General features: G+C 37.0%; 1 protein-coding gene across 1 annotated transcript; it reads left to right on the plus strand.

The window, feature by feature from the left end:
- The first annotated feature begins 1,640 nt into the window (after window positions 1–1,640).
- Window positions 1,641–13,784, plus strand: smu1b (SMU1 DNA replication regulator and spliceosomal factor b). Its single transcript, XM_079856138.1, has 13 exons — window positions 1,641–1,821; window positions 2,307–2,517; window positions 3,139–3,291; window positions 4,139–4,249; window positions 4,350–4,427; window positions 5,460–5,588; window positions 6,253–6,372; window positions 8,554–8,670; window positions 9,324–9,451; window positions 10,956–11,082; window positions 11,187–11,354; window positions 11,787–11,939; window positions 12,653–13,784. The coding sequence occupies exons 1-13, from the start codon at window positions 1,796–1,798 to the stop codon at window positions 12,749–12,751; spliced, it is 1,620 nt and encodes a 539-aa protein (XP_079712264.1). The 5' UTR covers window positions 1,641–1,795; the 3' UTR covers window positions 12,752–13,784.
- The last annotated feature ends 9 nt before the right edge of the window (window positions 13,785–13,793 follow it).

Raw genomic sequence — 13,793 nt, forward strand, 5'->3', positions numbered from 1 at the left:
TGCCCCTTAAAGTGTTATGTTTCTGAGTTGAATTTTATGATTGGGCTATTTTATCTTGACTGTACACTTATCAAGACTATACATTTATTTTGCAACACTAACTTGTAAGAAATGCAATCAAGGTGACATTTGTGTAGTATCAACACATTTTTAACTACGGTAATTTTATATTAAGCGTATTTCTCAAAGTTCAGATCTAACCTAGAGGACCAAAATAAATGGGGGGGAAAAGAAAGCTGCTTTTTTCAAACTCAAACATTAAGTAGGATCTTATATGTGAATGAAATATGTGAGGTCATTCCAATACTGGTGGTTTCATGAATGTAATGAATGTTTTATGATCATCTCAATTCATGTTTTTGTTTTAATGCTCTTGAAGAATTGATCTTTAAGCCATTATGCTTATGCCGTTCATGGTATCCCATCTTAAGTATGTTCGTTATAAATAATTTGTTACTTTTATATAGCGCTTTTCTTGGCACTTTACATATGGAAGGGGGAATCTCCTCAACCACCACCACTGTGCAGCATCCACCTGGATGATGCGACGGCAGTCATATTGTACCAGAACGCCCACCACACACCAGCTTACTGGTGGAGAGGAGACGAGAGTGATGAAGCCAGTTAGTATATGGGGATGATTAGGAGGCCATAATGATGGATGCGGGCCAGTGGGTAAATTTGGCTTTGATGCAGCACTTCAGTGTAGAACCTTTTATCGGGGCAATAACAGTGGAAATATGATAGTTAGCCCTAGTCTCGCCTATGTCCACGAGCTAAACTAAATGTTAAATATCTTATACCTTTTTGTTACTGTGTCCGACAGAGCTAATGTATGCTCAGTGGGGGGCAGCAAAATCATACTAACGTTGGCTCTAGAGACATGTCAAGCCATTTAAAATGTAATATTGTACATTAACAGTAGTCAAAATCACAGTAGTGACCAATAGCTATTTTTATTTTACCACTGAATGCTGTGGGTGACTAGTTCGGAGACCGATTTGTCATTTCTCACTAGTATGTATTACATTTTACTTTACTTGTTTTAGTTGAAAGCGAGTGGTTATCTAAACCACAGTTCCCTGGTGAATGCAATGGCAAGCTAAATAATGAAGTATCACTAATTGAATAGATGATAGCCAGCCACACAATTAGTTTGTATCAAGTAGTATCAAATGAATAGTTAGTGAAATTGAAAAAGGTTGTCACTATTTAATTATTAGTGATTGAAAAACATGTTGGCTACTAGTAATAAATATTAATTACGCTTGCCATAACAGACCCAATACTGGTTTGCGACACCTGTGATGTGTTCTGTATTCTAAATAGATTCGTGTGTATTCCATTGCCAGATTGGACAATGGCAATTACTCGAGTGCTAAACCAATGCTTTATATGTCATACAAGATGATTAATACACTTGTTCATTAGTTCCTTATAAATGATGATTGATTCACGATACTCATTGTGCTGCTTATAATACATTAGCTGTATGGCTTTGGTGCACCATCTGCCCGCACGATCTCTCGTCACCTGATGGCAGCTTTGCGGGTCCCCCCCCCCCATTAATTCCTCCACACGCGTCATTAATCCGCCCTCTCAAAAATCCGCAACAATTTGTGAGAGGTTTCTGTGACTTCAGACGCGTGAGCAATAAATACAACAGCACGTGTAATGGGCGGTCACGGCCACACGGTGTTCACGTGGCTGAGGACCAACACAACATAGCGCAGCGCTCGAGAAGAATACTGGCACATTCTATCCAGACAGCGGCTTCATCGACAACCTCGCGACCATGGACCTCGAAGTGGAATCCGCAGAGTAAGTTAACCTTTATTCACTTCTAATCGAATGAATGGGATTCCAACACTTACGGTCTTTAATGATCTCTTGATTCCAGAAACAAAAACAGTAGAAATGAAAAACTTAACGAAGCGTCTGATTTTTATTGTTCTAACACAAAATAGATGATATCGGCCATAAATTGCATTTTCGATATTATTATTATTATCATTATTATTTTACTATGTAGACCTAATGGGTGTTAATTTCGTAGCGATACAATGTTTCTCCAGTCATCAGCCGCTGCGCTAGACAAAAGTTTCGAGGAGAATTTATTAATTATAATCGCAACCAGTCAACATCAGCGTGCTATAACTGTTTTTCTTACTTCACAACAGCTATAGCCTACACGTAATGTCGATTAAACGCTGCATTTTCACATATAAATTAGAGATAGACCGTTTATTTGGGAAAGTTCGGTTACAAATGTGACACCTCGTATATTAACGTCACCTTTTTTGCAGCGTGATTCGCTTGATCATGCAATATCTGAAGGAAAATAATTTGCACCGCACTCTGGAGACGCTTCAAGAGGAGACGACCGTCTCGCTCCACACGGTCGACAGCATCGACAGCTTCATCTCCGATATCAACAACGGCCACTGGGATATAGTGTTGCTCGCAATCCAGTATCTGAAACTTCCTGACAAGCTGCTCATTGACCTGTACGAGCAGGTAAGTCACTTTACACTTTTAAGGAAACCCTGTTGCCAACTCAGAAATGGCAAACTTAACAAACAATTAATGTTCGTTTAGAAAAATGGCAAACGCAGCATGTAAATAGAAATATGCAATTTACATGGCACTAAATATTGTTCAAAAAAGTGCAGAAAAAAGACGCCTACTCTACATTTAGTTGGAAACGTTTGCTTGCTTGAAGGGATAGTCCAAAAAATTAAAATTCTGTTATCATCATTTACTCACTTTTAAGTTGTTCCAAACCTGTATGAGTTTCTTTCTTCTGCTGAATACAAAGGAAGATATTTTAAAGAATGTTGGTAATCAAAAAGTTGACGGTAGCCATTGACTTCCATAGTAGGGTAAAAAATGGAAGGCAATGGCTACCATCAATTTTCTGGTGACCAACATTCTTCAAAATATCTTCTTTTGTGTTCAACAGTAGAGAGAAACTCATACAGGTTTGGAATAACTTGAGGGTGAGTAAGTGATGACAATTTTCATTTTTAAAGTTAGAAGTTTGTCTATAGCTGATACATTGGTGTCAGGTGTCTGGTTGCCATTCATATCTATTTTAACTGGGCAAGGACTGGATAGGTTCTGTTGTTGTATGTGTAGATTGTGCTGGAGTTGATCGAGTTGGGCGAGCTGGGAGCAGCCCAGTGCTTACTGAAGCAAACTGATCCTATGATCATGCTTAAGCACACTCAACCTGAGCGCTACTCGCACATGGAGAACCTTCTCACCGAGCCATACTTCGACTCACAAAAGGTAAGTGTTTAAGGCTGTTTTTGCAAATTGTTTCATTTAGTAATTGGATTAATGGTTCTGATGAGATTTTAGATATTATAAAGGACTCAAAAATTTATATCAGTGATTTGCACTTTAGTCCAGGTTATACCAAACTTTTTTGTCATTCGAACCCCTTAGATGTAAAATATACCACCTGAGATTTCTTAGTTAATTCAACATTACATTTGCATGTTAAAATATTTAATATTTTTGTAGTAAGTATTGTAAAATTATTTATATAATAGGGTTGCTAGTATATATATATATATATATATATATATATATATATATATATATATATTGTTGTTTTGACATAAAAATGAAAATAAATTTAATACATTACTGTTGTAAATTACAGTAAATATATTTTTATCTGATAATAATTATATACAATACCGCTCAAAAGTTTGGAAGCATTTCTATTTTTAATGTTTTTGAAAGAAGTCTCTTATGCTCATCAAGCCTGCATTTATTTGATCAAAAATACAGAAAAAAACTGCATCATTGTGAAATATTATTACAATTTAAAGTAATAGTTTTCTATTTGAATATATACTTTAATTCTGTGATGCAAAGCTGCATTTTCAGCATCATTACTGTCTTCAGTGTCACATGATCCTTCAGAAATCATTCTTATGTTTTTGCAAAGTTAAAGTTTGCAACATCAAGCAGTATAAGGCTGTTTTTACAGCTAAAATAGCTGAAAATGGATGCCACCAGAAGCCTCACACATTCAAGTTAGAAATGGATACATTCTAGCCACTCTTACATTAAAAATAAGGTGGGTTAAATGATGATTCACTCTTTTTTTTTGTCTCGCCTACAGGCATATCCAGTGGGCAGCAGTAAAGAGAAGCGCAGACTGGCTATCGCTCAAGCTTTTGCAGGAGAGGTCTGTTTGGTACCACCTTCTCGTCTCATGGGTCTTCTGGGCCAGGTTTGCTTCCTTTTTATGTATGTTTTACCTAACCTGTTGCGTTCTATTTATCTGTTGCACCTGTTGTATTGCGTGTATCACATATATTTTGTTTTTATAGGGCCGTATATGTGAGGGGGCTCTATACAGGTTACAGGAGACCAAAGCACTAAGGCAGTTTGGCTCATTAGCAATGTTGGTAAGAAGAAAAAAAAAAACCCTCTAGTTTTCATGTGATAAGCATATTTACAAGTCAAGTCACCTTTATTTATATAGCACTTTATATATGTAGATAGTTTCAAAACAGCTTCCCAGCTAAAAGGGAACATTATCAGAACTTGAACTAACGTTCCGGCAAGGTTCTCTGAAAAGTTATGAACAAACGTTCTTCCAGTAATGTTAATAAAACATTTGATCAAAGTTATCTGGTCTTAAATCATGTTAACATAAAAAACATTATTTATACATCACTCATGGAACGTTTTAATGAAAATTCAAAAGTCATGTTCCCATAATGTTTGCAAAATGATATAATGAAATTTTCCACTAACGTTCGCATAACCAAGAAAAAAATATGTTAACATTTAATAAAAAAAAATAAAAAAAATAAAATAAAAAAAAACATTCAGAGAACATTCAGGAATTACGTTTTGATAACTTAATGGGAACCATAGCAAAATGTTCTTAGAATATATTTTTGTTAGCTTGGTTCTCAGTAATGAACAGTAAAATAACAGAATCAATGATGTGAACGTCTTCAGAAATGAGACAAATTCAAAATCTGCTGTAAAGCTGATCTAAAAAAGTCAATAGTGTCATTATTCAGATTAAGTCAGTTTAGTGTTGATTCACGTTAGTTCTAAAACTATGTAAAGTTCATCAGTTAATTCAGCTTTAAGCAGATATACTGAAGACAGTAGTGTCATTATTCAGCACGAGTCAGTTCAGTGTTGATTCAGTTCAGTTCAATAACAATTTCAGCTATAAAGCAGCTCTACAGAAGTTAATAGTGTCATCGTCCAGCTCAGTTCAGTTCAAGTTTTGTTCTTATCCAGTAGTTTCAGTGCAGTCGAATCGCTAATATTATGGTGTATAATATATGTATACTCGCACTGTTCAAAAATTGTGTATATTCTATACCATTTCTGTTATTGGAGCTGTATTACCTGTTTTCTTTTTCAACTTCATGACTGGTCTTTTTCTCTGTTTCCTTCACTTTGTCTTTTCTAAGTCTCTGAAGTGGCAGCAGCACCAGGGTCTCTTACCTCCAGGTATGTCATTGGAACTGTTCCGGGGCAAAGGCGCATTGAAGGACATGGAGGAAGAGCGCTTCCCTACTCAGCTCAGTCGCCTCATAAAGGTGTGATCAGTGTTGTATCATTATGTAATTTCTTTCTAGCATCATAGCCAAGAGAGGTTGTGGTGTACAAAATTTTAGCTGGATAGGCAGAAATATCAATTTCATTATGTAAAGCTAATAATAAGAATGTGGTAAAAGCCTATATTAAATAATGTGGAAAAAGACTATGACTGTTTGAAAGAATGTTTTAATTTAAGATAAAAATAAGTAATGGATGTTATGCATATCTCCATTATAAGGCATCTTATCAAAATATCTTGCTACAGGGCTCAGCATATGCACAATTAATTGCTTTTGTGACCTGAGGCTTTTATCTGTATCCTGCACTCTCTGTGTTCTACCTTGACTAATATTAACACACAAGTTTTGGGGGGTTGATAGTCTCTCGAGGCATCGTCTAGGTCAGGGTTTTTTAAATTTGGGGTCTAATGAACCCCAGGGGGTCGCAAAAAGGAGTGCTGAGATGACCGCAGAAAATTATTCAAATATTACAAAATGCATTTTTTAGGGCAGTCAAGTTAATGTTTACTTAATATGTTAATGTAAACTTAAATCTGGAACAATATTTATAGTAAAGAGTGCTTCTTAAAAATACAAAGATATATTCTTTTATTTTAATGTTTTCCATTTTCTGCTTGTGCATGTGTGTACATGTGTGATACAGTTTGGGCGAAAATCCCATGTAGAGTGTGCTCGATTCTCTCCTGATGGACAGTATTTGATAACTGGATCTGTTGATGGTTTCATTGAAGTCTGGAACTTCACCACTGGTAAAATTCGGAAGGTGAGTATATACTGGCCATCAAATAAGTTATATTCCCCATGAATTAAGAAAAATGTATTTTATATATATTTAACTGCACTGACACTATTGAATGAGAACAACATTTAAACAGGTTAATGACTATGGTCTTCTCAAGAGGTGTTTATAAGTGAATTGAACATATTTGATGAACTTTGCAACATTTACATAGTTATTGAACTGAACTGAATCAATATTGAACTAAATTGAGCTGAATAATGACACAATTGTCAGCTTTACAGCTGAAACTGATGCATTTTACAACATTGAAGGGATAGTTCACCCAAAAATGAAAATGAAAACTCAGCCTCAAGTTGTTCCAAACCTGTATGGTAACTTAACAGTTGATGGACCTGCCATTTGGGGTCCATCAACTGTATGATTAACTTCAAAATATCATCTTTTGTGTTCAGCAGAATAAAGAAATTCATAAAGGTTCTAAACATGGGATGAAATCATTGAGTTGTATATTGAAATGACAAGGCATTGGCAAGGGTAGCTCTTGGCAGGGATGAACAGCTGCACAGCAGTTTTCAATATATTCAGCTTCAGATGATGGGCATTCATCCATGGAGAAATGCTTGCCAGACAAATGATTTGTGAGGGCATTGTAACTGGTCGTCAGAGGATGGGGAGAGAGAAATGAATTGGTTATCATAATAAGAATAATAGAAGCTGTGTTAACTTTGTCAACTTATGTTAACTTTACTAAATTATTTGTTACAAATGGACAGTAAAATGCTTTAAGTTCTGTAACAAAACTTCAAGTTGACTTTCATTTGACTTTTAATGAATGACTTCATTTAGTCACTGTACCATACTTGATTTTGTAGAGTGTAGCAGAGAGGGTCGTCCTTCCAGCAGGTTCATCCAAGGTTCTCTGACAAATATGCAGTATGTTCACTTGATTGTTTTGTAAACTAATAGTAATTATGCACTCTTAAAAGCAAAGATTCTTTATTGGCATCGATGCCCTCTTCAACTGCTCAAAAGGTTCTTTACCTAGATTATAGAAGATCCATTTTAGGTTCCCCTAAGAACCTTTCTGTAAACAGTTCTTAAAAAGAACCATTTCTTTTTTTTTCATAGAGTGGAGTACATTTTACAGTCGTGGCCTAATGGTTAGAGAGTCAGACTGGTTACCTGAAGGTTGCAGGTTTGATTCTCAATACCGTAAGGAAATGACTGAGCAAGGCACATAACCCCCAATCGCTCCCCAGGCGCCACAGCAAAATGGCTGCCCACTGCTCCAGGTGTGTGTGTCCACAGTTTGCAGTGTGTGTGTGTGTTCACTACTCACTACTCTTAATGTGGACTCCTTGGATGGGGTAAATGCAGAGGAAATGTTTTTAGTATATTGGCCTTCATGATCTAAAGAACCTTTTTCCACTTTAAAGAACTTTTTGTGCAATAAAAAGCTTCCATAGATGTTAAAGGTTCGTCATGGAACCATCACTGCCAATGAAGAACCTTTGTTTTTAAGATTGGAAAAAATTTTTCTTTTAAGAACTTTTCACTAAAAGGTTCTATGGGGAACCAAAAATGGTTCTTTTATGGCATCGCTGTGAAAACCCTATTTTGGAACTTTTATTTTTAAGAATGTATATTAACAAAAAATAAACTTTCAGTCTATATTCATCTCTATATTCTCAGAGCCTGATCTTCTCAACCACACAGCTCAAGAACATCATCTCCTTGATGCATGGTAGAGGCATCTCACGTGTGCTGTCCTAGACCTGTTTTGTGGGAGCAAAAAACAAGTTCTCACATTAAGTGTGGCTTAATTTTAATATTGGGACAGCCTTGGTTTTGACTAAAACCTCAGAGGTATAGAATATGGGTCACCCCAACACTCTATGACGTCTATTAGGTTGAGTTGAAGCAGTTGGGGCCGAAAATAAATCCTGCCCCGTTCTTAGACATGGACTTCCACCACTATCTGAGTATACAGTATGAGACTCCAAATAATGTGGTTTTCCGGCTGTTTGAAACCGTGTGTTGTGATGGTGGTTCTTCTTTCTAGTAGACATAAAGTATCCATACTACCTCAAGAAACCCATCATGTGGGTGTATTTTCCATTAGACTGTGGTTAAAACCTCAATGTAGTTTATACGTTTATGTGTGATGGTTTGCCTGTCTGTATTTGTTTTTTGTGTGAGTAGGATCTGAAGTACCAAGCTCAGGATAATTTCATGATGATGGATGAGGCTGTGCTGTGCTTGGCAGTAAGTCATGACTCCGACATGATCGCCTCTGGAGCTCAGGATGGAATGATACAGGTATGGACCTTGCTCATCACCGATCAACATTTTCACTTGTATTCTATTGTGTTTCAGAATCTCTAGTATCTAGTATTAGGCAATGAGTAGAGAAGTGAAAGATAGTCAACCTACATGCTTGGTTTACTTTCACAAAATGTCGTTATCATTTTGAGTCATAAATTTAAAGTAACTCTAGAAAAGAGTTCTTTTAAATTGTAGTAATATATCACAATATTACTGTTTTACTGTATTTTAGATCAACCAAATGCAGTCTTGGTGAGCATAAGAGACTTACCGATTTTACCAATCCCAAAATTTGAATGGAAGTGAATCTTGAGGCTTTTCAAGATTATTGTAAGAGATCTCAATCCCAGGGTGCAGTAGGTCTGAAGGCCTTTTAATCACACTGCATCTGATTATAATTCTGGCTGCAGTCCTTTAGTAACATGCTGAAAAAGTAGAGTAGCCGATCTTTCATTATTATTTCATCACTGTTTGGATGTGATTTTAAATCAGTATTTCATGGAGCACAGAGCTAAAAAGTTTGATGTAGCACCTTCATGAATGACGATGTTCCCAATTTGACCTCATTGCACACCGTTAGTTCAATGGAATTTACTTATCTCCATTCAGTCCGTTATGTGATAAGATGTATCATTTTGTTATTCCAGGTTTGGAGAATTCTGAATGGAACATGTCTGAATAGATTAGAACAAGCCCACTGCAAAGCAGTCACCTGTGTCTGCTTCAACAAGGACAGCAGTCAACTGTTAAGCGGCTCCTTTGACCAGATCATCAGGTTTAACATGCTATTATATGTCTGAATTTCAAAAAGCCTTGCTTTGCAAAATCTGACTTTTTGCATTGTTTCACTCATCTTATTATTTCATAATTGGTGTAATAATTGTTGCAATAACAAGGAAGAGTAGGCTACCATAGTCAAATGTTTTGCCGTGGATACTTTGTAGACCGAGAAGGTGGGGGGAGGAGGAGAAAATTTGAATTCGTGGTCTGGGTGTTAAACATCATTAGGAATATTCCGTCACATGCTCAGACTCTCGCAGAACAGACTGCAGTACCTTCTACGGCTGGGTGTCAGCTCTACGCTCTCATGGTGCGTGTGGGTGGAAAGAACCATGATTGGCCACGTGCGTGAGAGAGGGAGCATGCACAGATAATGTGTTTCTGTTCCTTGCTCAGCCCAAACAGCGGCTGACAGAGGCAGACTTTTTGTCATTCCAGCTCCTTAGCTGGAAAGGGAACGGGAGGGGGGTGAAATGGCAAGCTGCTCTGCTATTGGCCCCTTATTGATAAATACTAGCCCCTCCCCCTTTGCAATGGATTGGATTTATGCTGTCGGTAGTGTGTGAGGGAAACACGTGAATGCCTGGCGTTAAAGATGATTTAAATCATTGGTAAAGATGTTTATGTCATTTTTGGTTCAGTTATTGTACGTGTTTGGAAATCTTTATAGGAAAGTATAGGGACATTTTAAGGGGTTGGTAAGTGCACATGACAAACGACTGTTTAGTAAAGAGGTATTTCAATAAACATGCTGAATTTTGTTTTGTTCTTTATCGTTGACGGTAAGAGATAGGGTGGAAGAAATTTAAATGAATCATGGTCTAGGTGTTTCGAGTCATCAGGAAAATTCCATCATATGCCTGGAGCGAATGTCTCTCCCTCTCTTTCTCTCTCTCTCTCTCTCTCAGTCCTGACTGCAGTATTCTGCGGCTGGGCGTCAGTGCTAGACTCTCTCATGGCGCATGTGGGTGGAATTTCATGTGCACGAGAGGAGAGAATTTTTCAGTAAAGATAATAAAATCACGTTGTAAGCTGCAGGCAAAGGTTGTGTCGTTTTGCTGCCTTCTTATATGACCTTGATGTATGCTTTTAAAATGAAATTATCTTTGATCTTGAAAAGCCTCTTTGATGAAAATGATTAATTGCCGACATCACAACTTTTTGTTTTGTTAGTCCTTTGCTTAAGCTGCACTTTGTAAAAGAAATTGGCAGACAAAAGTTGTTTTTCTGTCTTCTATGATGACCTTGAGGTATGATTTTAAAAAATCTCTCTGATTATAACGATTGATTCATGACATCATAAAGGGTTTAGTTGTATTTTGCTTTTTTGTTTTGTGTGAAATAAATCTCTTTGATAATGACTGATTCATAATTCATAATTTTGCTTTTTTGTGTGTGTTTGTTTTGGGTGTCACTCCTTTGCTCAAGCTTTTTTTAAAGAGATAAGTTGAATTTGTGTATTGTGGTTTCATTTCTAACTCCTGGATTTGTTTAATCAGGCTTCATGGTTTGAAATCAGGAAAGACACTGAAGGAGTTTAGAGGCCATACGTCTCATGTAAATGATGTCATCTTCTCGCACGATGGCCAGCATGTCATTAGCGCGTCGGCAGATGGCATGGTCAAGGTAGGTGTTCATACTGTGTCGAACCACAACTATATACGTTTTCGATTTATACATTTATATTAATTTGTGTGGATTTCCATGCTTAGCTATCTTTTTTTGTTCAGGTCTGGAACATGAAGACAATGGATTGCAGCCACACAATAAAAACCCCTGAAATTCCTGAGGGTACAGACATCACTGTTAACAATGTTGTGCTTGTCCCAAAGACTCCTGAGCACTTTGTGGTGTGTAATAGGACCAACACGGTGGTTGTTACAAACATTCATGGCCAGGTGAGAACAAAATTTGACCTGCATATGATACATATGCGTATGATCACAGATTAAAAGAAAGGTTCTCTGCATGCTAAATATTCCAAGGTTATTTTGATAATAATCACACTGGAGTAAAAAATTATAGTAACTGGTTTCTATTTTACAGCAGTATTAAGACAGCACAAATGTATACCATGTTGAGCAGAAGTTAAGTAGAAAACTTCTATTGCTGAATGTGAGGTTTGCTAAAAATAGATAAGCACTTAATATTTAAACTGTCTGATGGCGTATAAGACGTACCCTTATTCAGCCGCGTCACCCACCCTTTTCTTGATGTGCTTGATGACGCACTCTTGCACGCTTTTTGGTACTCTCTGAAGCGTGCCTTTACCTTTTTCGTCTGGGTTGCACTCACTGACTCGGTTGCCCCCCCTCCCCTTTCTTTCCCAGGTGATGAGGAGTTTCTGTTCAGGCGTGAGAAGGGGGGGAGACTTTGTTTGCTGCACGTTGTCTCCACGTGGAGAGTGGATTTATTGCGTGGGAGAGGACTATGTGCTGTACTGCTTCAGCACTATCACTGGCAAGCTAGAGAGAACCCTCACGGTACCGTCCGCCCTCACAGCACATGCTGCATATCCACGAGATCTGTTTCAGTTTGGGGAATTGTGATATATGAGAAATTAAAATTTTCTTTGATTTGGTTTTGTTTTTGGGTGTTGCTCCTTTGCCCAAGCTTTACTTTTTAAACAAGAAAATTCTGGATTGTGTTTTTTCCCCCCATTTGTAGTTTATCTCCTGGATTTCTTTGATAGTTTTTGATAAGTCTCTTTGATGATAATGTTTATTTTAGGAAAGTCTCTTTGAGGATTTTATTTGTTTTGTTTTTTAAAACATCAATCATTATTTCTTTGATGATTGATTTATGATGTCATAACATGTTTTGTTTTTATGTTTTTGTTGTATTTTGCTTTTATGCTTTGTTTCCCAGACAGCAACATATAGTGTCTGCCCAGATCCGGCCCACATCTGGTACGCGTGCAATCCACATGTGCCAGATGTGGCCGGGATCTAGGCCAACACTATGGTGCTGTCTGGGTTTGTTTTTGGGTGCCAGTCCTTTTTCTCAAACTTTTTAAAGAAAAAAGGTTGTTTTTCTAATGCCTGGCTTCATGGTTAGAAATCAATAAAGATGCTGAACTTATAATTAAAACATTTGATTAATGCTGTAACTCTAATTAGGACCAGTTGGAGTTATCAGTAAATCTGAATCGGATATAAAAATTAAACAAGTTCTTCCTTGTACATCCTCTACACAGGTACATGAAAAAGATGTGATTGGCATAACTCACCACCCCCATCAGAATCTCATCGCCACATACAGCGAGGATGGCCTACTCAAACTCTGGAAGCCCTGAGTCTCGTCCTTCATAATATGGACTCTGTATACACGTCTTGTGTTTCTATATTCTGGATTTGTGGTATCCCCGCACACACATCTCTGCCTTTTAATCTGCAATGAAATTGTGTTCCATTCAAGGAATTCAAAGATTCATCTTTCCACATCATGCATTGAGAGAGGCTTTCCACAGTATCATGAGATGCAGGACCTCTTCAACACCTGAAACGAACTACATCTAACTTAGTCTAAGTCTCTAGTGTTAAACATGAAAAACTGCACGAATGTACTGGTCTTTTACTATTATTAAGGGCTTTGTATTATTGTCTGTGATAATATCTGCATGCGAAATTTAGCCCGAACAAAATTAATGTGGTAAATGTACTGGATTTCTTGACAGACTATTCTTGAAGTTTGACATCTTTAATGTGAATTTATGTGTTATCTTTGATCATTTTGGCCAAAGACAGATAATCCGTATGTACTTGCTCATAATGTGACATTGCACTAGTCTTGGACTCATTGAGGACATTCTCACATATTTGTACTTGTGTACATTTAGAATTCTGATATGGTTAGAATTCATATGGTACAATATTTTGTTGATTATAATGGTTTAGTGTGTTTTAACACTCAACCAAGCACATCTACTTGTACTGCATGCAGGTGAACATATTATGCAGTTATACTGTAATATTATGTGAGAGTAATCAGTGTGGTTTATATTCTGATACTTAGGGCCCGAGCACCAGTGGTGTGAGGACCCCTGTGGAATCGCTCCTTTTATTACAGATTATTTTTTATCAAGGATATTCACTTTTGTTTGGATATTGGTATAACACTGCTTTACAGTGTAAGTCTCGGAGTATCTTACAGTGCTGGTAAATAATGTGCTGATATTGCTGCAGTTTAATTAAAATTCAAGCATGAATAATTCATGACAATCTTTTCAAAAAGATTTGTCATTAAGATGCATCATTAACTAGTTAGATGTGGATTGCTTGATATTTGCAACAGATCTCCAATAAAGATGTGGTGACATCTTGATATGCAAAATGTTC

This window comes from Squalius cephalus, assembly GCF_949319135.1.
Source record: "Squalius cephalus genome assembly, chromosome: 2".
NCBI classification, from domain to species: Eukaryota; Metazoa; Chordata; class Actinopteri; order Cypriniformes; family Leuciscidae; genus Squalius; species Squalius cephalus.

Coding starts and splice junctions, on each gene's coding strand:
- smu1b (XM_079856138.1), top strand. CDS start 1,796: ATGGACCTCGAAGTGGAATCCGCAGA. Junction 9,452..10,955: donor TCCTTTGACCAGATCATCAG/GTTTAACATGCT, acceptor TTGTTTAATCAG/GCTTCATGGTTTGAAATCAG. Junction 11,355..11,786: donor TTACAAACATTCATGGCCAG/GTGAGAACAAAA, acceptor TTTCTTTCCCAG/GTGATGAGGAGTTTCTGTTC.